General features: G+C 45.7%; 1 protein-coding gene across 11 annotated transcripts in view; it reads left to right on the top strand.

The window, feature by feature from the left end:
* Positions 1-25,875, top strand: part of PDS5B (PDS5 cohesin associated factor B) — a 2,333,811-nt gene that overhangs the window by 611,661 nt on the left and 1,696,275 nt on the right. For all 11 annotated transcript variants that reach the window (XM_069639007.1, XM_069639003.1, XM_069639002.1 and 8 more), the window contains one exon: positions 22,638-22,751. In XM_069639007.1, the coding sequence (XP_069495108.1) occupies positions 22,638-22,751 (114 nt within the window). The remainder of the gene's footprint in view (positions 1-22,637; positions 22,752-25,875) is intronic.

Here is a 25,875-nt window from a genome sequence, read left to right as displayed (position 1 = left end):
ATATTTGTGTAATTCCTTGTTTTCTAAATAACACTTTTCTTTGTCATGCTCCTAAGTATTGCTCTAAATGCAACCGTGATATATTAATGTTCAGTGTCCTAGCTATTTAGGTCACCTGAGGGTGTAGGAAGTGTCTGTGTGCCATCCCATATGGGTGTTTGCTGATGTATAAAAACTAAGAGTGTGTATTTTGGAGTGTATTTGTGTGTTACTGTAGTATTGTCCCTTTTGAAGAGGTCTTATTCAAACTGACAGTTAAATAAATTAATAATTGTTTAATCAAGAAACCTTGTGTATAAGAGTTTATTTGAATACTTGTCACTGTGAATCTCCCCTACTGCTCACATGACCCCTCTTGAGATAAGCCTGGTTGCTCAATCAAGCTACCAACCTGTGTAGTACAGACTTGTACCAACGGTTGGGTTCCTATTGCCAGGAGGTCAGGGTTGTTGTACCCCAAAGGGTACTACTCCAAATCTTACCTAACAGGGCAAAGCTAAAAAGTGATGTTGGGATTAAAAAAGAGAGGGTGTCCCACACAAGTCTGTGAGTAAAGGAGAAAGAATTAAGTCTTTCCTAACTCACTTCGAAGAGGGGCATCCCTTTGAGGACCCAGAGATGGTCATTGCAGCTAACCAGCATTGCCACCAGCAAAGACCATCAAAGTTCTAGTACCTGGACTGAAATCCTTTCTAAATGCTTCTACCTCTGGACCGGTAGCAACAGCATGTCCGGACCACTGAACTACGATCTTGCTCTTGGAAGCCATCAAAAAGTTCCCAGGACCACACTGTGGACAGACCAGCTCCCTTCTGTGCTGCTTTGATGCATCGGTCGGCGTCCTGAGTTTGGACTTTGGAGTCAGCTGACAATTCGTTTGTGAGATGTGAGGCCTCCATACCTGCAGTTCCTGCATGTAGATTGACCTTGATTGCTTGGAGTGCCAGGTTAGTATTAGATCATTGGCTCACCAGTAAAACTGAGGAAGAAATATTTTATATCAGGCACTCCTATTGGGAACATGGTGAGAAAGTGGGCACTTAGTTTGCTAACCAGCTTAACAAAAATGGAGTAAAAAAAACAATATTGTCTATTGTTCAGGCTGATGGGGCAATATTGGTGAAAAAATGAGGTCGTTCTTGGGGCTTTTGAACAGTTCTAGGTTGATTTGTATAAGTGTTATAACACCTGCACGGAAGAAGTTACCTATAGGTTTCTAGAGGGTATTTACCTACACAGATGGAGTGCCACTTAATCTAGTGAACTTGACTCAGTCATCACAAATGAGGAAATATTTGAAACTATAGATTCCCTAAAAAAAAAGGCAAATGCCAGTGTCCGGCTGGTTTTACAGTTGGGTTTTATAGTAATTACAAAGTGACTTGCTAATACTTAATTGAGCTATCTACCATTCCATTGCATATACATTTCTCAAACCTAGGCTTTATAGTTGTGGGTGATTAGCTAGCATTGTTAGAAATGGGTGACACAAGCCCAAAGTCACTACAATAAACATGTAACTGGAAGTTTACCACTTGCGCTACACACTGAATGTTCTTTTCATAACATTCATGGTATAGCGCAAGCGGTAAACCTCCAGTTAAGCGTATTTGATAGTACGTTTCTAGAATTGTTGATACCAGTGCTCTTGGAGCTTTAATGTGATATTGCGGATAGGGTTATGATACTAGAGTCCATGTGTTTGGCAATAATTACATTCATTCCTAAACATGGTACATATCATAATGACTGTACTAATTATATGCCGATTTCCTTGTTCAGTGTTGACATCAAGATATTGACAAAATGATTTGCTTCCCATTTAGGGGCACTGATATCGTGACTAGTACATAATAATCAAACTGGATTTGTCGGGGGTAGACAAAGCTGTGATGAATGAGGGAATTAATACACATGATCCATCTTTGTAAAGATCGCTCTAGCCACTGTAGCGTATCTTCACAATATAGACCGGATTCGTTCCCAAAATATGGTGGCTATGTTAATTTAAAGTAAAGTAGGACAAACTGATCCTCCTGGCAACCCTTCACAATGGAAGATCAGATTCCATTTAGCAATTGGAATTTGCTCGGGTTGCACCATAACAGACCGAAGAGACAAACGGCAGACTTGCAGGTATGTCATTCAAACGGCGAATGTCCTGACAGGAGTCTGTCTTTAAAATATGCTGACGCAACTGAATTCAGCTGTTTTATGCATAACCCGAATCTAGTCTGACTTAACATTGTTGCTGGCCGAAGTACGCGGTCACGCGCAAGAATTTGCAAGAATTTTTTCAAAATGTACAGTGAGCAGTGTTGCGTCCTGCAGGCATTTATTGCAATATTCGGACATCTATTAACATTAAAGTATTTGGAATGAAGGGTCCAAATGGCACGAAAGTACATTTTCGTTTGCCCTGAAACATGCACAGTAATGCACTGCAGAGTTATTGATTACGCACTTTGACTAATAGCTCATGTTTTCATCCAGGGGATTTAACCCAGTTATTACGCGTACCAACAGACCTCAGAAACAAAAAGTGTGCATTTTCGGAACAGAGGTAAAGTTAATGATTTCAGCATTATTGGTGTAAAATTGGTAGGTTTAGGTGGGTGTTTACCCCAACAAGAAATGTTATAACTTTTTCAATCACCTAAAGTATAAGCCTGCAGCTTTGCATCTTCAATTTCGAGTTTTACTCCAACGATGCGCATACTTGACGTAGCACTAAAATACATCTATATGCAATTAAGTACAGATGATAAGCCACATGTTTAGCAAATGAATAATGTAGGTTTCCATATGTTTTCTCCCTTTTTTTCATTTTTGTTTGATGTAAATTCCCTTGACATCTTTCCCCTTTCCCCATCCTTGTCTCTCGTGTACTGATTACAATTCAATTTACAAATTACATGTGTGTTGCATTCGGTTACATATTTCCTTGTGGTCTGTATATTGTTACTTTTTTTGATCTTGTTTTGTATCCCTGGTTTGATAAAGGCAATGTCATTTTGCCGAAACATGTGTCACCATTTTAGGGCTATCAATGTGATGTTAATCTTGAACTTGGTGTGACAATACACACTGGTTCAAGACTCATTTAATTCTTTTGTGTGGTGCATTTATATACAGGAGGGTCTGTTTCTTCATGTTCCAGGGGAACTCAGTCTTCTGGCGGAGAGACCTCCCACTACCCGTACAGTACGAATGGCAATTACACAAAGACATTGTTCTCAATGTCTTCGCAGACTGGGGCTTCCCAGAGATGGACTTGTTCTAAACTGTGGAGTACGCACAATGCCTAGATTACGCCTCCAGGTACCAGCAGAACCGCTCCAAAGGTAACCGTCTCTGGATCACATGGTCAGGGAAATTTGTCTGCGCTTTCCCCCCTGACTCCCCTACACTAAACAAGATGGTGCACAAGATGCACCAGGAATCAGTCACAATGATTCTGGTGGCCCGGATGTTGGCCCGCCAACCCTGGTTCTCTCATCTGATGTCAATGTCAGTCTCCCCTGCTAGGAAGCTGCCATGCCCTTAAACACTTCATCCTTGCCCATCAAACTCTCAATTTAGCAGCCTGGCTCCTGAGGTCATAGAGTTCGGACACCTCCAACTCCCTCAAAGATTCATGGACATACTTAAAGAAGCACGAAAACCTAACAAGCAAAAACTATAAGCTCCCAGACCTATTATAGCTTTGGACACTTTCATCCCAAACATACGAGACAAAATGTGCCTTTTGGCCAATTTCTACAGATGAAGAGAAATAGCAGCACTAAAAAAGATTTTGTGCAAGAGGCTGACAATTTGAAATGTAACTTGATGCATATGGGTTACCCTAAGAAAGTAGAGAAGACGGCATACAAAAGAGCGTCGAATAATAACAGACACACTATTAGAGTATAGAGAAAAGAAAGAAAATGATGACAAAATTGTGTTTGTTAGTACATATAGCCCACTATCTAATGAAATAACGAAGATTGTAAGACATAATTGGCATGTGTTAGAAAAGGGTGAATGTCCCTTATCGACACCTAAATGTGCTTTCCGGAGAAGTAAGAATTTGAAGGAATTAACTACTAAGAATGATGTGTTCATAAAGCCCACTATGCAAACTACACTCGGAGAGTTGGTCTTCCCAGAACCACAGGCCACAGTCCATTCGGCCACTGCAGCTGCTGCTCACAGACTAGCAGGACCAAAGATGTAGACTTGGGCCTAAATAAAAGATGGGAACAAAGAGTCCTAACAAATTGTAACTTCATGATGGTGGTGTACGCTATTTGGTGCCCTTGCAATAGTCCATATATCGGCAAAACCAAAAGGAAAGTTAAGGTCTGTGTAGGAGAACACAAAAGCTGCATAAGGAACAACTCTTAATGCACCTTTTGTGGGACACTTTACTAGTCTTGGACACAAACCAGAAGAGCTACGATGGACAGTTGTTATGAAAATTGGACAAACACATGACCCCGGTATTGATAAACCTACATTGAGTGTACAAGAACAAAAGATGATTTTTTTGACTAAGAGCTATCCTTTAGGCTAAATGAGAACATAGACTGGAGTGTATTTATCAACTAACTTTTCCAGTTAGATAACCAGCGTCATAACCACGAGGATCGCATCTAGGTGAGGGCTTTAAGATCCTACTCTAATTATTATGCCATCTGACTAGATTCAAGGTACATATTTATGTATAATCTATTGGTCCTCCTAGTCACTGTGGATCAGCAATGATCTAACACTGGAAAATTAGGGGCCTTCCTCTCCGTCCACTATCCCCTTCATGTAAGATTCAGTCTTTGAAGAGTGGCCAACCACTTATGGCGTCCCTTTTCCCTCCAACTTGAGTGTGCACATGCAACTGATTTTGTACCTTCTAGGCTGAGCTTTGTTTTCTTCAACCCCATTTAATTTATTTTATTTTTTGCATTTCAGGGACCACTCATTGGAGTTGGAGCCCCTCTTTCTAGAGACTCTATTAATGCATTCAGACATTTATGCAATATAATATTTATATCATTCACATAAATACTGCTTTTCATAATTCAACTCCTGTTCTCGAATATATTTCTAGCTCACCCACTGTTCCCTCGTTGGTAATTCAGTTATGCATCACCTCTATGCGCCTATTTTGCAGCCATACGTTTTGGAAATAGTGTTTTGCATGCACTTTACCCGCACACTCAAGATAATGTTGGCCAGTGATTTGTGTTTCATGATACTCTCCATTTGGATCTTCTCTCACCTTGAAAACATTACCTGGTTCGTGTGATCCCGTGACTTCATATGTCGTCTTGACTTATACCTCTTCTTCCGAATGCACTACTCTGCGCAATGAGTCGGGTGGCATTCGGTGCTAGTGATTAGCATCTCGACCCTGACGCATGCGCATTAATTCTTTTATGCTGCCTTTAGCATTCTGGGTTACCTCAGCAACGGTTCCCATTCAGCGTCATACAGACCGTAACTACAGCTCGACTGAGACGGCACCCGACACGCAGGAGTGAGTAAGGTATTGCCAGCAATTTTACCAATCGTTTCGAGTTGTACATTAGGTGGTTAACCACTTGCGCTTTCAACAGCAGCGTGTTGGTTTCGCTCGCTACGCTCCAATTTTGACTTGAACGTGGCTTTATTTAGTTGGCTTGTCCAGCCTTGGCACACGCTGCATTGCGCACACTTTTGGGGAACCTTCATCTCCTTGACACCAATAGTGCTCCAGTTTCTATCTGAATGCAGTCTTACCGACCGGGGTGTACGATCATAATACACGGAGCATCATACACACGTTAATATTATACATTCTACCGCGAGTGGTAGCCTGCGTTTATTTAGAGCACCATCCTTACGTGACATACACCCTTCCTTTTATACATGAAGGTTGAAATCTTTAGCCTAATACATTTTGATGTCATGTACCCCCTCCTATTACAAAGACACAACCATTTTGAGCATGACACATTTACGGCCACTACCTCTTAGGGCTCCAGTAGCCACCCTAGATGCATCCACTTACTTGTATACGTAGGTTCACACAATACCTACTCAACTCCATTATATTAAACATCTTTGATCGCGGCACCACCTACCGCTTTTGATGCCTTGCTTCTAAGCAATGTGCTGATTTACATTGCAGGACTCTGCAAGCAGCCATACTTTTGTGTACCCTCTACGTGACGAGTTTAACACGAACAATCCATTGCACCACTACATCTGGAGTTGTCACTCAAGTAAGTTCTTGTTGAAGTTATCTTATACTGTTCTCTTAATTCTCCTACTAGAGACCAGAAGGAGCATAGAGAGTGTTACTTTGTCTGCGCTATGGGATTATAGGACAGGGTGTCCTGTTTTCTTGTATGTCCACAGGGCCTAATGGGACTGCTACACTGAGAACCTATGCATCCCTGTAGGACTGCTTACCGACATTAAGAGACGGTAAGCCCCTAAGTGCATTTTACAATTGTAATGATGTGATGCACTTAAATGACCACCCATATTAATTAGGCGGTTGTCTGTTTTTTTAATTAGGTTTGGCCTGGACATTTCACCTTGTATTTAAGACAAGAGTCTGTGGACATTTTTCCTTTGTGTTGTCTGTTGGGGAACAAGATTCAGGATTTCACACTGCAACAGCTTCAACTTGTCAAGCTCTAACCAGATACCACCGAGAGGTCGGCTTTTGGCGGTTCAACGCCCCAGCCCACTAACACCCCTGAAGAATTTCCTAATACTAGCCCTAAGGATTATAGGAACGAAACATGTAGGGTAGATATAGATACTAATGTAAAGTATCTCGATAAGTATCAGAACCTTTGAAAGGTGCACTTTCGGTACTTGGTGACCAAGGCATCAAGACCAAGAGTCGCTTACAACTAGGGTCTAACATTGTGTGGTTTAATTTTTCCTAAGAATTCAATGTTTGAATAACCTGAAGTTGTTTATATTTGTATATGTACACTTGATGATACTTTTAGGTCTCTAAGCGAGAGATACAGATTTATTGCCTATTTTGCACATTGTCACTTCCTTGGTGATTAGCACTAAGCACTTTTCAGCACTGGTCACTTTTTTCTTTTTTATAGGATTGTTTTTTATGTGGTTGTTTTTAAATACCTCTTATATTAAAATTATCTGGTTGTTTTTAAACACCTTTTATATTAAAATTGTTAATTTTAAAATAATAATTCTTGAGGTCCGGTTGTATTTTCCATGGACCTCTACTTGTCCTTGTTCAAACTGTTTGCAAGTGCGATAGCCCCATGACTATCAAGTGAATTATGTGTCCAAACCTATATTTGGTCTGGAAGCTTATTGTTTTTGCTTATTATGTGTCAGGTTTGCTCCCCTGAAACCTTTAGATATACCCGATTTCCCTCTGGTTATCTATAGCACGAAAACCTAACAACAGAAATTGTTGCTCCAGCAAATAGAAACGCTTTGTCATCTGGTGCAATGCGAAGAGCATCAATCCGATTGAGTGCTTGCCAACATTTATTGTCCTGTAACTAACTCCCCTACTAGATTCCTTCCTGGTTTTCAATTCCTTAAAAGTCTACTTAGCTGCACTTTCAGCTTACACCATGTCTCAAAAGAAGGTTTTGTGGTAGAAAATTCCAGTAATCAAGGCTTTTATGGAGGGGGTCACAAGACTTCGTCCCCCAATCTCCAACCCAGCTCCTGGATGGGACCTGAACGTTCTGCTGACTAGACTAATGGGGCCTCCCGTTCAACCTAGGCATAAGCCAGCCTTAAAGCACTCACTTACAAGACCGCGTTCCTGGTGGCAGTCACATCAATAAGGAGAGCTAGTGAACTGCAGGCCCCTTCAGTTGAAGACCCATTTGTCACGATTCACAAAGATAAGGTGGTCCTGCGCACTCGCCCATTATTTGCGCCTAAATTTATTTGGACGTTCCATGTGAACCAATCAAAGAAACTACCCACCTTTTTCCAGAACCACACTAACATGGCAGAAATAAACCTCTACAAACTTGATGTGAGGAGAGCAGTAATTTCTTATCAGGGTAAGACAAGACCACTAAGGAAAACAAACCAGTTTTTCATTTCTGTGGCAGCTGGCAGAGAAGGGGACCCTATCCCTAAATCATCTATTTCAAAGTGGATCGTAAACTGCATCACACTGTGCTACATTCTTGTTAAAAGAGATCTGCCCTTCAAGCCTAGAGCACACTCTGCTCAGGGCACAGGGGCTTCTATAGCATTCATTGCAAAAGTCCATTTGCAAAGCAGCAACCTGGAGTTCTGTGGACACCTTTACACACCACTACTTCCTGGATACTCACTCTAGGTCTGATTCTCAGGTGGGACAAGGGGTGCTAAGACATCTCTTTGCTACTGTTCCTTCACACATCCCACCATCTCTTGCTAGTTTATGCACTGCATGTGATTTTAAGAAGATTAACGAGCATTAGAAGACATGCATTACTTACAGTAATAGCATTTCTGATTATTGGATCTGCTCAGATTCACATGCGCTCACCCTTCCTCCCCTCTTGGAGTAGAAGGAACATAGACATCTTAAACCTCTTTCTGTACTCGCTCATGATGGCCATAAGGCTCCCTCACGGCTGAAAAACACAATCCGATGGACCTCGACGCGTGAGGGATTTTGGGTACATGCTACGTCACTGATAGTTTTAATAGCACTCCCATGTCGACGTTTGCTTTCGATCCTCGAAAGAAAGATGCAATGCTCTGCGATTACCACTCGATGTCGGACTATATGCACAGCATGTGAATCTAAGCAGATACAATCCTCAATTCTATTACTGTAAGTAATGCATGTCTTCGCACCTCTCCTTTTTATTTGGTCCGTTCTGGCTCACGTCTACTTTGGCATACATCATGGGACAGTTTACTGCTGATTGAATGCCCGTCTTTATTCATCAACCCATTGGAATTTGCTTTGCAAGTTTCCACTGCCTTGGAAGGGCCATCTTCACCATTGCTTTCACTTCATACTGGTGGGCCCAACTCCTGGAAAGCATCACCTCGAAGGTGTATTGGGGCTCCAATATCCCACACCTCCTTTTTATTTGGGCTGTTCATGGATGCTTCCACTGTTCTCTACATCATGGGACGGTTTCATGCATATTGGTATGCCTCGACTAGTTGGGATCTGCTTTACAGGTTTCCCGTGTCTTCTAGGCCCCATCTTTTACTCTTTGCTGGTGGGTACAACTCCTGGGAAGATTGAGTATTCTGCTTTGTCACCGTCTGTGTTGTCATTGGTCTGGGGGTTCAAGTCCCTGGTTAACCCGATCCCGTAAACTGCATCTGGAAAATAGCTTCACTCATTGGGTTGTTTCAGCGTTACTGATCTGACTCTTTGGGAACCAAGTCTATGGGTACGTTCATCTCTGGCATCCCCTGAGGTCAGTTATGATCTTCTCCACACCTGTGGGGTAGAGCTGAAACATACCTTTTCCTCATAACCATGGCTGCGCCTATCTGTTTGTTCTTATGGAAATGCTTTGAACTTAACAGGAACGTTCCTAAATTGACTTTGGAGGTACATAATGTTCTTGCAACATTTTGAATGGGCTCCTTTGGTTCCTTGAAGATTTAAGCCAAACACCGAATTTTAGTAAGCATTATTTATTTTATTTAAATTCTTGTATAGCGCTATTGGTCTCAGAGTGCACAAAAACAGACAAGACAGGACAACAGATGAAGAGTCAAGGCAAGGGGGGGTGGTAGGGCTCGAATAAAGTCAGTTAGCCTGGTTTAAGGTTGAACAGGTGGGTCTTGGTAATTTCTTTTAATACTTTAATGTTGTTGACATTTTCTTCAAGTAATGTACAACTTTATGCACAACGTTAACATTATAACGTTTCCTTATAATTCTGTCAGGGTGCTTCCTGTTCTGAGTACAAGGGATGACTATTCCACACTGAGGGTGCCTGGACGTCGAAGCTAGTGCTGCCAAATCTGACCAGCTTAAACATGGGTTACATCAGTTTAAACTGGTCTTGAGACCGTAGGTTGCAGCTTGGTAGTCTTGCTTTAAGGCGGTCTGAGAGATATTGAGGAGCGACGTTGTTTCAGCATTTGTAGGATAAGGTTAAGGAGCTTATGTGTGATTCCGTGCTGTATGGGGAGCCAGTGGAGGTTCCTCCTGGTGTTGATTATGTGGTCTCGTCGAGAGAGACCATGAATCGCACAAACAGTGCTGTTTTGGGTGACTTGGAGCAATTGGATGGCTGTTGCAATAGACTAATCTAGAGTTCATTAGTGCAGTGGCTAGTTGTTAGGCAAGATTGTATGCAGTACCCTTTGGGTGCACTACAACCACCCTGACCTCCTGGCAATAGGTACCCAACCTTTGGTATGAACCTGTACTACACAGGTTGGTCGCGGGTTGAGCAGCCAGGCTCATCTAAAGAGGGGTCAATGTGAGCTGTAGGGGAGTTACACAGATATTCACAGTGTCAAGTATTCAAATAAACACACACAAGGTTTCTTGAATAAACAATTATTCATTTATCAGTCAGTTAGAATAAGCCTTCTTCAGAAGGGAGCAATATAACTAACACGCAAATACACTATAAAAATACACACTCTTAATATTTCTAAATCGTTAAGTATCCTTTCTAGGGGATTGGGTCCTCTGACGTATTCCATATCTATGACAGGTAATGTCCACAGCTGTGCTGCTTCGGAAAATCTTTGGCGTCTGCGTCCTGCGTCGATGACATCGATGCGCCGTCCCAGAGGACCTCCTCCGACGGCCGACGTCACCCGATGTGCTAAGTAGGACGCGCGACGCCCGTAGCCTCAGTTCTGTGTTTTCCGCGAACGTGTTCCCTTCGTGAATCTCGGTACGCCTCGACTCTTTGGAGGTTGCTGTATTCTTCTCGGTTCATTGAACCTGTTCGGTTTTTGTGAAAACCTGTTCGTGACGATGTCTGCTTCGTCTTCAACCCCGCGTCCGGGCTTCAAGAAATGCGGGGACTGTGGGTCCAAGATGTTGGTGTGGACTCGCACAACGCCTGCCTTTGGTGCCTCGGCGAGGCCCACGATACGGACGACTGTGTCGACTGCCAGTCGCTCACGGCAAAGGCCTTGTGGGAGCGCAAGAAGAGCTGTCGGTAGGTTCGGTGTCTAAGCCCCGGAAGTCGAGGTCTACGGGGCTTTCGACGGATGACTCGAGAGGCGACTCTCCCCGTCATCGTCGGAAGTCCAGTGGGTCTCCTTCCAGGAGTCGGTCTCGCCACTCCTCCGCCTCTTCGAGGCATTCCCGGAAGCGCCAGCATCGGTCGCCTTCCCCGTCCTCTTCCGAGGACTCCGCCCGTCGGCGGGTCGCCAATCCCACCATGCAAGCGCCACCGGAGGAATGGGCTTCCTTCGGGAAGCAGTTGTTGGCGATTCTTGAATCGCAGGGCACCGGTCGGTCGGCACCGGTCGAGAGACACCGCTCGTACGCCTTGGGGCTCGGGTGATAGGCACGGCTCGCGGGAAAGGTCCCGCTCGGACAAGGGTAGCCGTTCTCGCCATGCCCGTTCCAGGTCCCGGTCCTCGATGCGCTCGAGACAGCGTGATCCTGTGCTGTCTTCGAGGAAGACGTTGACGCCTGTGGCGCCGAGGTCGTCGAGAGACACGCTCGGAGCTCCGGCTTCAAGGCCTGTGTCAACGCCGTCGATGCTGGCGGCGCTGCAGCTGACTTCGGCGCCGATTCGCTCAACGCCGATTCTCTCGGCGCCGACTCGTTCGGCACCCTCAACGCCTTTCGAGGCAGTGTCGGAGGGGCCCCGTGGCACGGGGTTAGCCCCTAGAAAGGCTCTGACTAAGGTCAGGCATAGCTTTGGTCCCCAGGTGTCTTCCTCTCACCGCCTGGAGTACATTTCAGAGGGTGATGAAGGCTCTGATGACAGCTTGGTTCTGGTTACGGTACCAGATGAGCTTCTCTCGGGCCATAGCCAGTTTGATGACCTGAGGCAGTCACTGCATGATGCCAGTGGGACTGGACACCTCTCCGGAGGTGGAGTTTTGTAGGCCGGAGCCTGGCACTCATGCTGATTCTTCATACCAACGACTTATGTCTCGGGTCACCGAGTACTTGGGATGGTCGGCTCCCCCAGGGGAGTTCGTTCAGGATGATCTCAAGGACATCCTTGATCTTGGTCTCCCTACTGACCCGGTACTGCCGTTTCATATGGCTCTGTAGAGAAGGGTGGCGGCGGCTTGGACTGCTCCGGAGAGTCTCCCGGCAGTGGGCAAGTCTTTGTCGCGAAAATACCATACAGTCAGTAGCGACCCCTGCTACTTGTCCAGGCACCCCACTCCGGAGAGTTTGGTGGTGCAGGCGGCTTCGGCCCCGGCAAAGCAGGCAGCTTATCCTACCATCCCTCTGGATAGGGACGACAAACGTTTTGACGGCTGGGCGAAGAAAGTGTTTTCTTCAGGGGGTATGGCGCTTCAGGTGGCCAACTCCATATGTGCCTTGTCTCGTTTCACACATACTCTGTGGAACTGTGTTGCATTAGCGGCTTAACCTATTCCCGAAGGGGACGAACGGGATGGTTTCCGTGCTATGGTTCAGGATGGCAAGGATGCCATGTGTGAAGCTGTTCAGTCGGGTTTGGACATGGCAGATTGTGTTAGCCGGTCCATGGCGGCGAGCACTGTAATACGCTGGTTTGCATGGTTGCGGAAGTCTGGGTTCGCTCCCGATGTGCAGTCCCGGCTCCTCAACATGCCCTTTGACGGTGAACATCTTTTTGGCAGCAAGGCTGACGAGAGCCTTGATAGGTTGCAGACCTCCAAAGCTGCAGCAAATTCATTGGGCGCTGCAGTTCGACAACCTTCGCCTTTTCGTCCTAGGGGACAACAATGGAGGGGAGATTCCTTTCGCTATTACTCATCCTTTAGTAAAGCAAAAGGAGCTGTCGGTCAAAGAGGCCACCGTAAGAGTGCCAGAGGTGGAAAACAAGGTACTGGAGGTGCCAAGGCCGCTCGGGCAGTTGCCTCTTTGCCCTCGGGCAATGCCGCAGCCGCTACCACGCAGTCATGAGGCCAGGTCCCATGGTTTGCCGGTTGGGGGAAGGCTGGCGCAGCATCTTGTAGAGTGGCGAGCCATTACTTCAGATGTGTGGGTTCTGGAGATCATAACACACGACTACTGTCTTCCTTTTCGGCAGAGGCCTCACGACAATCCACCTGGGAACCTCTTTGAAGAGTCCGGATCCGCTCCTTGCGCAGGAAATTCAAGCCCTGCTGGAGAAAGGCGCCATAGAACTGGTGCCTGTAGCGGAGAGGAACAAGGGATGGTATTCCCCTTATTTTTTGATTTCGAAGAAAGACTGGGGATTGAGACCCATCATGGACTTGCGCGGTTTCAACAAACTCCTCAGGAAGGACAAGTTCAAGATGGTAACTCTCTCAAGTCCTCCAACCTGAGGTTCCCGATTGGCGACTCGCACTTTCAGTTTCGGGTGCTGCCGTTCCGATTGACCTCCGCCCTGAGGGTTTTCACCAAGCTCATGGTGGTGGCGGCAGCGCATCTCAGGAAAGGGGGGATTCACATCTACCCCTACCTGGACAATTGGTTGATCAGGGGGAGCTCTCCCAAGCAAGTCCTGGATCATCTGGCCGTCACCTGCCACTCCCTTCACAAGCTGGGCTTCTCCCTCAATTTAAAGAAGTCTCATTTGACACCAGCACAGCGGCTCCAGTACATCAAAGCAATGCTCGACACATCCATGGGGCTGTGTTTTCCTCCCCAGGTGAGGGCTCTTCACATTCAGCAGATGGTGCACAAGTTTCAGCTTGCCCATACTCTCCCAGCGTCCGAGTTCTTGAGACTGCTCGGCCTCATGGCATCCTGCATTCTTCTGGTGCCAGAGGCCAGGTTGCGGATGAGATCTTTGCAATGGGCACTCAAGCTCCAGTGGTCTCAGTCCTCCGGCAGGCTTTCTGACCCTGTTCAGGTGCCGCCCTCGGTCGCCCGGGACCTTCCGTGGTGGGCCGTCGAAGGCAATCTGATGAAGGGGGCCCCATTTTGGCTGCCCTGGCCGCAGGTGACGATCGTGACGGATGCATCCCTCACGGGATGGGGAGCTCATGCCAACAAGTTGACAGTCAGTGGTCATTGGTCTCCGTCGGAGTCCAGACTCCATATCAATCTGTTGGAGCTGAGGGCCGTCAGGCTTGCCCTGAAGGCTTTTCTGCCGACTGTGCGAGGAAAGAGTGTCCTGATTCTAACAACACCGTGGCCATGCACTACCTCAACAAAAGGGGGGGGCAGGGTCACTTCCTCTGTGCAGGGAGGCGATGCAGCTCGAGTTCTGGGCCATCCAGCAGGAAGTTTCGATCTCGGCTTTTCATCTGGCCGGAGACGACGAGACGGCGGATGCCCTGAGCAGGCAGAGCATGATCTCTCGAGTGGGAGCTGGCTCAGGAGATTATCCTGGTGATCTTTGCCCTTTGGGGGACCCCTCAAGTGGATTGCTTCGCGTCCAGTGTCAACCGGAAGTGCGAGAGGTTCTGCTCTCGGGAATTTCCTCCAAAAGGAGCCTTAGGAGACGTGTTCGTGCTGGTGTGGTCATTCCCACTGATGTACGCGTTTCCTCCAGTCCCCGTCATCCCGCAAATACTGCAGATGTTACGGAGGTTTGGTTCCCGGATGATCCTCATTGCTCCGGCGTGGGCCCGGAGGACGTGGTACCTGGACCTTTTCGACTTGTCCATCTGCCCTCCACGTCGTCTTCCCTACCGAGACGATCTGCTCTCACGGGAGGGGGGTCAGGTTCTCCATCCAGAGGTCAGATCCCTCAACCTTCACGGTTGGCTTTTGAAAGATTGAGGTATAAGGATTGGGACCTCCCTGAAGACGTGATGGAGGTGTTGCTCTCGGCCAGGCGGCCGGCAACAAAGTCTCTGTGCCGTTGGAGAAAGTTCTGCGACTGGTGCAGAGTTAAGAATGTGGATCCTTTTGAGTGTGACATTCCCATGGTTCTGTCTTTTTTGCTTTCCTTGGCCCACAGGGGCTTGCAAGTGGGGTCCATTAAAGGTTACCTGGCGGCGCTGTCCATATTTAAGCGCTAGTCTGAAGAATGTTCCTATTTTAAGATTCCTTTGATTTCTCAGTTTTTGAAAGGGCTCACTAATGTGTTCCCTCCTTCACCTTTTCTGGTGCCCGGTTGGGATTTGAACCTTGTTCTCAAGTTTCTTATGGGTGCTCCGTTTGATCCTTTGCATTATTGCCCTTTGAGACTGTTAACTCTGAAAACTGTGTTTTTGGTTGCGGTTTTTTCCACTCACAGAGTGAGTGAGTTACAGGCACTTTCAGTTAAGCCACCCTTCACTGTGTTTCATAAGGACAGGGTTGTCCTTAGAGTTCGTCCTTCCTTTCTTCCGAAGGTGGTTTCAGAATTTCATTTGAGCCAGAAGGTTGGTCTTCCGGCGTTCTATCCTCCTCCACATCCTGGTAAGGAAGAGGAGAGGCTCCAGAAGCTTGATCCTAGGAGAGCGTTGAGCTTTTATATTACGCGCATGTCCCGGGTCAGAGTGGACGATCAACTTTTCATTGGTTACGCTGGAAAGCGTTTGGGACAGGCTGTGACGAAACAGACTTTGTCTCGTTGGATTATTTTAGCTATCTCTGAGTGTTACCGCTTGTTGGGTAAGGACCCTCCGGCTGGCTTGCGGGCCCATTCTACCAGGGGAGTGGCTGCGTCTACTGCCCTGCAGAGGGGTGTTCCTATTCGTCACTTCTGTGATGCAGCCACCTGGGCTTCAGTACATACTTTTCTACGTCACTACTCCCTCGATTCCATCCGAGGGCAGGATCTGGACTTTGGCAAGGCAGTCCTTTCTTCCGCAATTTGATTGGGCATGATAAATTTGTGTTCTAAATTCTTTTCCCTCCTCATTGCTTGGTACTGCTTTGGTAGTCTGTCATAGATATGGAATACGTCGGAGGACCCAATCCCCTCGAAAAACAAGTACTTTCTTACCTGGTAACGTTCTTTCGATTGGATGGTCCGTCGTATTCCATATCGCTCCCTCCCTACTTTCCCCGCTGCAGAATTTCTTTTGCGATTGCAGCTTACGTTCCGCAACGCCTTGTGTGTCTGACTGGCAGAAAACTGGTGTCACACGTTTTGGGGGAAAAACTACAACTGAGGCTAGGAGGTCCTCTGGGGCGGCGCATCAACGTCATCGACTGGCATTTCGGTTTCCAGCAGCAATGTGGAAATGCAATCAGGTCAGAGAGAATGTCCAGGTGGCTTACTTTGGAGTTGATTGGTCCCACCAACTCGATGGGAGAAGTCGTCCTTGCAGGAGCTTCTCTGTCGATACTGTTCAGTAGAATTCTCATACATGTGCCAATTCCTCCCACCTTAGAGCCCTCCAGCTCCTTTGCTAAACTTTGGGACTTTGAACTTTTTTAAATCATTGTGTTTTACTCTTGCGTTTTCTTTGGTTATGGAGCCTAACCAACTCTATAGGCATCTTTTTATTTGTCACACAGCACCCTCAGTGCAGTGGCACAGGGAAACCTTTTCAGGCTTTCCCAAGGTTTAAATACCTTCTCTGGGATAAACTACTGTTATCCAGAGTAAGTAAAGTGAAATTGACTTTACTAGTCTTTTTAAATTCCTAGACCCAGCACACCCTATCTTACAATAGAGTGCTGGAGGAGTTACTTAGTATACCATGTGTCTAGATATCCATGTAGCAGTCAAATGCTGCCATTTCCTCTCGAAATGGCTGGTGGCAGTGGTTTTACAACAAACTACAATGATTTTTTCCGACCGTGAACACCGGTAGTGTTAAATCGCGGGAGCCATGTTTTTCCAGTTGCCGATTGAGCCCCTTTTGTTTAAAGAGGTCCTGGTCTTCTTTTTTCGCCATTGCTTTGTGGAAAGGTCCTTCTAGAGTTTTGCTCTGCACGCCAAACCAGGTTTGGTTCCTTTGTTCGTTCGCCTTTGGCGGGCTTCAGGACTGAAGACTGCCTCTGGCGCCCGAGTGTCTGGGGTGGGCAGGAAGTGAGGGAGGTGCCCGAAACCCCCTGTGCTTAGTCTCCTAGGAGACCCAAATGCACTCTGGTATGGTTGGCTGGCTGACTGCCCTGCAAGGACCGCCACCCTACTGGGTGACTGACAGCTAGGCTGGAATGATGGAATGAAAGAACCGAAGACGAGCTTGAAGAGGACGGCTGCTGCAATACCTGGAGCGTTGGTTGCCCGGTGAAGCCCTGCTGCAGGTCCAAATCGCCATGTTCATCTCGACAGAGAAGCACTTCAAGGACGACTTCTCCCTTTTGAGTTGGTGGGACCAATCAACTCGTAAGCCACCTGGATACCATTCTCAGAGCTGGTTGTATTTTCCTCAGAGTGCTGCAGGAAACCGAATAGCCAGGGAGAAGGACACCAGTTTGTGTGCTTGACTACAGCTACCGGAATCAGAGATTTGCCTTTGTCAGCTTTTTTGACCAGTCCCTGTGCAGTGCAGGAGTCCCCCGACGTCCTCCCTCTTGTCCCCACTACTAAGACTCAGGAACAGCGAGATCTGCAGGAACTCCCAGGAACATACGTCTTTAGCTGCATCTTTATCTTCATTGTAAGGTACTGTGAAAACCCGACCGAGAGAACTTACCTCTCACTGCGAAAGTGCGTGAAACTTTGGCAACTTGCAGGCCTTGTAAGCTTGTGACCCAAAATATGAAACTTCCTTTTATGAACTACTTCTGAGAACTTTGGCAAAGACTTGTCCGTTTAACTTCCAGAACTGCTTTATCCTATACAAGACTTTTGCCTATTGACTTTGGACTAACCTATTGTATTGAATCAACTCCTCTAGTGAACTCAAACTATTTGCACTGTTTTAGAGTAACCATAATATTTGTTTGATTAACTTATGCATTTTTGCTCCTACTTCAAATGCTCTGAATGCCATTTTGCTCCTCCTTCAAAGTAATTTAAATGTCTCAGAACCTGATCTTGTGAAGTACTGAAGTATATTTTTATGTGATGTAGATTGCCTCCTTCTAGGGAATGTTTTATAACTGACTGTTGGATAAATTAATAAGTGTCTAACCAAGAAACCGTGAGTGCAAGAGTTTATTTGAACACCTGTGATTGTAGACCTCTGTGTAACATCATTACTGCTCACATTCCCCACTTGAGATAAGCCTGGCTGCTCCTCTCCGCTACCAGAAACTGTGTAGTACAGAATTCTACCAAAGGTTGGTTTGCTTACATCTGTAGTCTTAGTTGTGTGTAGTGGTCCCAAAGGGTACTGCATGCATTCTCTGCCTAACAGATATGAATTAGGAGTTTCAGCACAGCGGCATGTCTTCACCAGGCAAACCAACGGTCCAGGAGTTGGAGCAGGCGTCCTCTTCAAGCTCTTCTTCGGTTCCTTCGTCCAGTGGTGGACTCTGCCTTCCAAACCAAAAGCCTCACCTTTTATTCAGGTTTCTCCCATTCATTCCAGCCCAGCTGTCAGTCCCCCAGCAGGGGGGCTGTCCTTGCCGGACAGTCAGCCGGCCAATCATCAGAGTGCATTTGGGTCTCCTAGGAGACTAAGCACAAGGAGTTTCGGGCACCTTCCTCACTTCACCGCGCCTTAAAACACTTATGATGTGGCATTTGTAATGCGCCTATAAAACATCATATCCTGCCCTCACCAGACACCTTGGAGCCAGAGGCGGGCTTCACTCGTGAATCCCGCCAAAGGCAAAGCGAACCAACTGACCAAACCTGGTGTGTCGTGCAGAGTAAATCTCAAGAAGGACCTTTCCACAAAGAAATGGCGAAAAAATACTGCAGTCGTTTTGACAAAAAATGGTTCCCTTGGGTGCTTTACTGCAGCTGCAAACGCAGCCCGCGGTAAAAAAACACCACAGTAGTTAAAAGTAAAACCGCTGCCACCAGCCATTCAGTGAGGAACGGGTAACCTAAAAATGTTACATGATAAGCTAGAAAAAGGGGATACTAAGTAATCTCTCCAGCACCCTATTGTAAGATAGTGTGTGTGTGGGTCGAGAAAGTTACAAATGTAAGTAAAGTCAATTTAACTTTACTGCTCTTGGAAACAGTAGTTTATCCAAGAGAAGGTATTTTACCTTTGGTAAATCTGAAAGACTTCCCCGTGGCGCAGCACCTTCAGTGCAGTGGGTCACAATGTAAAAAGATGATGCCTATGGAGTTTGTCAGACTCTTAGCTAAAAGAGAAACCGAGTTCAAAAAATCACATTAAAATACATGAGTGGGAAAAAGGGTTCTCACTCTCTCCAGGTAAAAAAATCAAGTCCTCAAAATCCAGCAAAGTTGCTCGGGGTCTCTAAGATACAGAGGAATTAGCACATTTCTGAGAATTCTAGTAAGGGCTTGCTGCTGATGGAAATGTAATGGCGGTTGTGGTAGAGCAGTTTGGTGATGTAACCGCATGTGGCCCCGATATGAGAGATCTGTGGTCTCACCGTAAGATCTGCGTCAGACGCCCAGAGTCTTCACTCTCTTGGCCACTTTGATTCTACTGCCGGCGATTGTTAAGCTCTTGCATTCGGGATTTCGTTTCTTCAATCTTTGTCCGGAGGCAACGATCAGGAGACACCCGACAACTCGAGGATGACCTGGGTCTTTTCCGCATAGTTGGTGTATTGCACACTCGGGTCATCGAGGCTGAGCAGGGGCCTGATGTAAATGTTAAGTAATGTGGGGGTGATTAAGGATACCTGTGGGACACCACTGGTCATGACTACTGGTGAAGAGCTGATATCTTTTGCCAATCTGGCAGTCCCGGGCTCCAGGAAAGGGGAAATTCACTGACCCGTCCAGCTGGAGCAGGAGGCCTGATCCCTTAATCTGGTCACCAACAGAGTGGTCGACCAGATCAAAGGCTGCCGAGGGATCCAAGAACACGAGTAAAGCTGGTTGACCTCTGTCCACAATGCTGGTGAGGTTGGACTTGAGATCTAGCATGGTGGTCTCTGTGCCGTGCCTGGCTCTGAAGCTCGACTTCTTTGAGCCCATGATATCATTTCTTTTGATAAATTCTTGGAATTGTGTGTATGCCACACAATCCATGATTTTTAACAGGAAAGACAGATTTGTTATTGGTCGATAGTTTTTGGCTACCGACTGGCTGAAGTTGCTATTTTTCAGTAGAGGCGTGATCCATGTTTTCTTAAATTAGAGCGGGACACTGCCTTCACTGAACGAGAGATTGACTAGTGGTCCTTGGTACCAGTACGTCTAGGCGACTTTTGAACATGCAGGCGGGGCTTCTATCACCAAGACAGGATGTGGGTTTCAGGTCTGATGTCTTCCGGATTTAAGATTTGGTGCACTGTTTGAACTCTAATTTGGTGGACGCATTCTCGTCTTGGAGAATGGTGGGACTGGGGGAGGATGTTGAGGCTTCACTGTATTTGAGACTCTCTTGTCGTGCAAGGATGGCGTGCTGATTCCCTGTGATGTTGGAGGAGAATTCATCAGGTATTCTCTGACTCCAGTCTCTGAGTGTTTGTTTTCCTAGGATTTACCTTCAAATTCCTTCCGAATTTTAAAAAGTTCCCTGGAGCTGGATTTTGCTTTAGATATCCTATTGTTGAAGCTGGTGGATTTTTGCCTCAACAATAGCTGTCTTAAATGTTTTGACAGATTAATTATACAGAAAGAGGGTTTGAGGAGATCAATGTTTCTGCCATTCCTGTTCAGAAGCCCTTTTGTGTGTGTTTTAGTTTGATGGTATTGTTGTACAAGGAGTTCTTAACGATTTCAGGTTTTATCAGCTTAGCCCTTACTGTGGCAAGAGCCTCGATGGCGTAGTCCATGATCGCTGTTAGGTTGGTCGTAAGATTGGTGGAGTTGCTAAAGGAGTCCATGGAGGATAAACCTGGCTTTGAGCCAGGTATATTGATTTTATTTTCTACTCCTGTGTATGAATAATGCCTTGCTAGATTTAATAACGGTATTACCATATCTATTTTTCTAGGAATGTAGTGAGTTGGTGCTGTATGAATGCTCCCTGATTCATTGTCACAAATAAGTGCATAATTACGCTTTGTGGCTGTTCCAGGAAAGAGGAGTTCCTTAGCATAAGGAAGACTTTGGGTTCCTCAGACTCAAAGCCGAAGACTGCTGCTGATGCATGGCCAAATGCCAAGTCACAGCATCGTGTTGGTACTCTTCTGTTCAGGGAGGTCGTATCCATCTGGTTATGACCTTTGAACAAGGAGAATAGCCTGGCAGATGTCCTGTGCAAATCCAGGCATTGTAGCTTGGTGTGCATCCCTGTTAGCTCCCGGTCAGAACTTTGTGTTCCCTGTTCTGTTTTGGAGAATTTCCTCTTTGGGAATGCCCTTGTCAGCACTTGTTACGTAAACTGCTTCCTGACTTCCCTCTATGGCCTCTCATGCTTTGGCTTTTAAGTTGCAGTGGCCCACCTTCTGAATGCCTCCACATCCCCCCCTTGCTATTCAGAAACCTGGGCTGTGGGTGACCGCCGCCCATCTATCATAGGACATGCAACAGTAAAACCCAGAGTGGCTGTCCAGTAATGGATAGCCAGCAGATACAGCTATGACTTCACTCTGGTTTGGATGTGGGTTAGCATGTTTTGGACTCCCTGCCCAATCCAAACCAGTACACCAAGGCTTCTTTTCAGGCTCTGGCTAGAGCCTGAAAAGATCAGGACAATACCGGTGAGATCATTCCCCAACCCAGGAGGAGGGTGGCCAACAAATAGTTTGTGAGTTTGAGTCTTCCGTTTCTCAGAGTGCGGTTAGCCGTTTTGGATGCTGTAGTGGTAGTATAACTAACACACTGGAAGAGTAAGGGTGCACAGGAGTGCACCCAAAACGTGTACAAATAAGGTACTACTGTAACTATCCTGTCGGGGGCCACATTGATTAAGGAAAACATGCCCCTAACTAAAAAAGTAGGAACCAGGTTCATTTGCACGATAGTCTGTGAGGGAGATAGTCGAGCTAGTCATCAAGAGTTAATTGGGGCAGTGTACTCTTACATTGGTGACCTTAGAGTGTCACGAGCTCCCTCAAACTAAGATGGTTAATCTCAAGAAATCTTTTAAAAATCGGTCAGAAGCACAGTCTACAGAATGTTGGGGTCTCATTGAAAGTGGAAAAGCTGTAAAAGAAAATCTTGAGCAACATCCCTTCATGAGTTGCAACAATATGCTGTCAATGTGATGTTGGGTAAAAAGTAGTTAATATTTAATGCTCAGTGGTGTGGCCCCATGAGCCATTTCAAGAACTACCTGCTTACCCTTTTCTGTGGATCCATGAATGTTTTTATGAATAATTAGGGTCATGCTTGGTGTCCTTGTTCTGGGTATCCCTCTCATGTCTTTGTTTTAGCAGAATAGTATCTGCTGCTTTCAATGTTGGGCAGTAGAAATCTGATCTTGTCATGTTTTTAATTTAATTCTACTTGAATCATTGGATGTTGGCATAATGCCTTGAACTCAGCATGTACGTTTTCTCAAATATGATCTCCCATTCTTGTTCTTAATTCTGATCTTTTATATACTGTGCAGTTTGTGACTGAATGTTAGTGCATGCTACTAGTGATGAAGAAACTCTGTAACTTGAAAAGCTGTTCCTAAAATTATTGCTCAATCTTGTTTAGGTTGCTTGTTGAACGCATCTTTGCTCAGTACATGGTCCCTCACAATTTAGATACAACGGAGCGAATGAAATGCTTGTACTACTTGTATGCCACACTGGACCCAAATGCTGTAAAGTAAGTGTTTTTCACCCTCTGTTCTTTAATATTATTTATTTAAAATAAGAGTTTGATCCATTTGTATATTTCTAGGGCTTGATCTCGCAAACGATACGGCCTATAAAGGTAGTAGTAGTTTTTGTCTTACCTACATCTTTGAATAGCTAGCAGTGCTATTGTTTTGTAAAGTAATTTTAAACGCTGCAAAAGGTTTAAGAACACATTGAAATCTTTTATCAGAGCTATCTGTAAAATTAGAATAGATTCTTAATTTCCCTGTTTCCTTAATTCTTCAAAATGTTAGGCGAAGGGCAGCGTTGTCAGATTGTCATGCTAGGAGTAATATCTTCAGTTTAATCCTACCTGTAAAGTTGACAGTTATTTCACTTGTAAACGTTTGTTACATTTTTGTTTACTTATAACAACAGTCTACCCATGCACAATATTTTAGATAGCATGTTATGTTTTCCTTTACCTTGTGAGACTTCAAATTGTTGTATTTTATAAAAGCCAAAGGCGCCATCTTACTATCTTTGTCCCGCATGGAAGGGCCCAACCAATTGCAGGTTGATATTGGTATCTTTCCTATAAATCTGATCAGTCTCCTCTCACTGCAGAGTCTGATCACAGGTTACTGCAAGCATGCATCAAAGGGTGCAGAAACATGGATTTCACGTGTGTTACACATACATCCTGTTCCTATTTGCTCCATACTGTATGTGCGTCCCTCCCAATGGACGGGACTAGAACCTTTTTTTCCTCCAGAAAGAGCATTTCCACTTTTAAATTCAGGTAGGTGTAGCTTCGGCTGTGGGCATGACCACACCGCCGTAGACCCGCCCTCTGGCGCCTGGCCCCAGTCATCTTTTCCACACTGACTGTATCGGACCATCCTCCGCAAGCTCACAAGTTTGCTTTTCATTTTGTGGTTTTCACCAAGCTATTTAGGTTTTACATTCTGTGATGAATCGGCAATGATTCCCTGAGAAAACCTGGCCTGGGACCCTTCTCATGTGGCCAGCGAAAGGCAGACACTTTCTGATCCTGACCCTGGTGGTAATGTTCTGTTGAAGGATCACATGATGGGGCGGAAAGAGGTTCTGAGGAATGGGAAACCCCCTTGTTCAACTTTCCCCGAAGCCCCACTCGTCTAATGGCTTATTGTAAAACAACAGAAATGAGAGAAACTAATTTTTCCATTAGGGACTTCAAGTCCCATAATTCCCCAACTATTGAGAAGAGGAGGGTTGAAAAAGTACAATATTGCAGGAGTTGTTGGCTCATTAATGCAGATGACCCACACTTGAGGGAGAGTGAGGCTTGAAAGGCCCCTTCAGGTGCAGGACATAGAGTTGTTGTTGGTGAAGAGCAGAAGGAAGCAAGAAGCAGACGGAGCATGGTCTGTGCAGGCAGACCAGGCAGAAGCTGGAGAAGAGAGAAGACGCAGGGACCACTGTTTGGCAGATATCAGCTGCTGGTCCTGAGAGGTCTCGTCTCCAGAAATCAGATGTTCAGAGGCCGTGCTGCAGTAAGGGTGCCGGAGGAAAGCTTGCCCCATGGTGGCTTGGTCTGTAGAGGCTGCGCAGCAGGAAGCATGCAGGAAGGCTGTCTTGGAATGGCTGGCGTGCGCCCGAAGAACCCGAGGCTTTCTCAAGGAGGCTGGCGTGCACCAGGAGTGCTCAGGAGCAAGAGGAGCTACAATTGAAGGTGGCGTGGGCAAAGGCTGACTAATAGAAGCAGTTTGCTGGGTTGCGTGGAGCCACAGCAGCAGAAGTCCTACGAGGGGCATTCGCTGAGTCAGCAACGCTCACATAGAAGTAAAAGTAGTTAGGAGAACAATTTTGAATACCAAACTATTGCAAAACAGTAGAAGCAGTACTTGCGTATGAGTGAAAGGGATTCCCACGTTTATTTTGAATACCGAACTAGGCAAAAGCATCAAAAACCTATGATAACAAAGCCAAATGACTGTAATCTTAAAAAGTGTGTCTGTTGTTAACCCAGCACCCCAAGGGGGTGACTTTTTTGAGAGTTGACACATGCAAGCATTACCCAAGCCAAGAGACTAGGACCAAGGCAAACACAAGCTAGCAAATATTGCCAACAGCAGAAGGGTGTTAATGGAAGGTCTAGAAGCTCAAACTTGTTGCCCATACTTTGTACAACATATGTTGAAAGCTGGGATAAACGCACATTGCCAAAACCAGTTATTCTTAACCACAGAAGCACTTGTTGTTGTGAATCTCTGTTCGGGCAGTGAAGTATATCTGGGTGGTAAATCTTTGAAGAAGTAGGCCTGGTATGGGAGTAAACCGGGTGTGAAATGAGGTTATGGGTCTGTCATGAAGTTGAAGTGCCACGAGGTGGTTCTAACAGAGAGCATTTATGTTTGTGACGCTAAAGGAAGAGCGGTGTGGAGTTGTTACAAAGAAGCTATATTTCCTTAGAAATTACCAATGGTGGCAAATCATCCTGACAAAGACAATTATTGTTGCTATTGTTGAACTGAGAACCTTTTCCAAGGATGATGAAGAACCTTATATCTTTTGTGTTGGAACTTCATGTTCACAAATTGAAGTTGCATCGAACTGTGTTAGAACGTGGTTGGCAACCAGGATTTCCTTGTTTTCTTTCCTTGAATTGTGAAGCAGAATCACGTTGAAACATTGGGAAGGGAGACCCTCTTCCTTTCTGCACTTGCACTTTCTTAATACTCGGAAGGCATAGTAGGTTTGTCCCCCTCAGTCTTCCCCCTCTGCTCTTACATATTTTGTGTAGTGTTGTAATTTATTTCCCACTCTCCCTCCCTGCCCTGTGGGTGCGTTGAAACAGTATTTCTGATGCTTGTTAAACTGCTTAAAATCACATGCTGTGATATATAGTCCGATATCTAGTGGTAATCGCTGAGTATTGTTTCTTTCTTTCGAAGATTGAAAGAGGACATCCACATGGGCGTGTCTGTAACACTATCGCTGATTCTTGATGTGTAGTGCACCCAAAATCCCTCATGCGTCGAGGTCCCTCAGATTGTTTTTTTTCTGCCCAACTAGTTGGTCGCCTTATACGTAGCTCGTAAGAGTTGATATTGCTCATTCATTATTTCTTTGTCCCACGACTGATGGTTGTCTAGTCTACACTACTT

The sequence above is a fragment of the Ambystoma mexicanum genome, chromosome 7q (assembly GCF_040938575.1).
Source record: "Ambystoma mexicanum isolate Mex_15411 chromosome 7q, UKY_AmexF1_1, whole genome shotgun sequence".
NCBI lineage: Eukaryota > Metazoa > Chordata > Amphibia > Caudata > Ambystomatidae > Ambystoma > Ambystoma mexicanum.
This window is presented reverse-complemented; position numbering and strand designations above follow the sequence as displayed.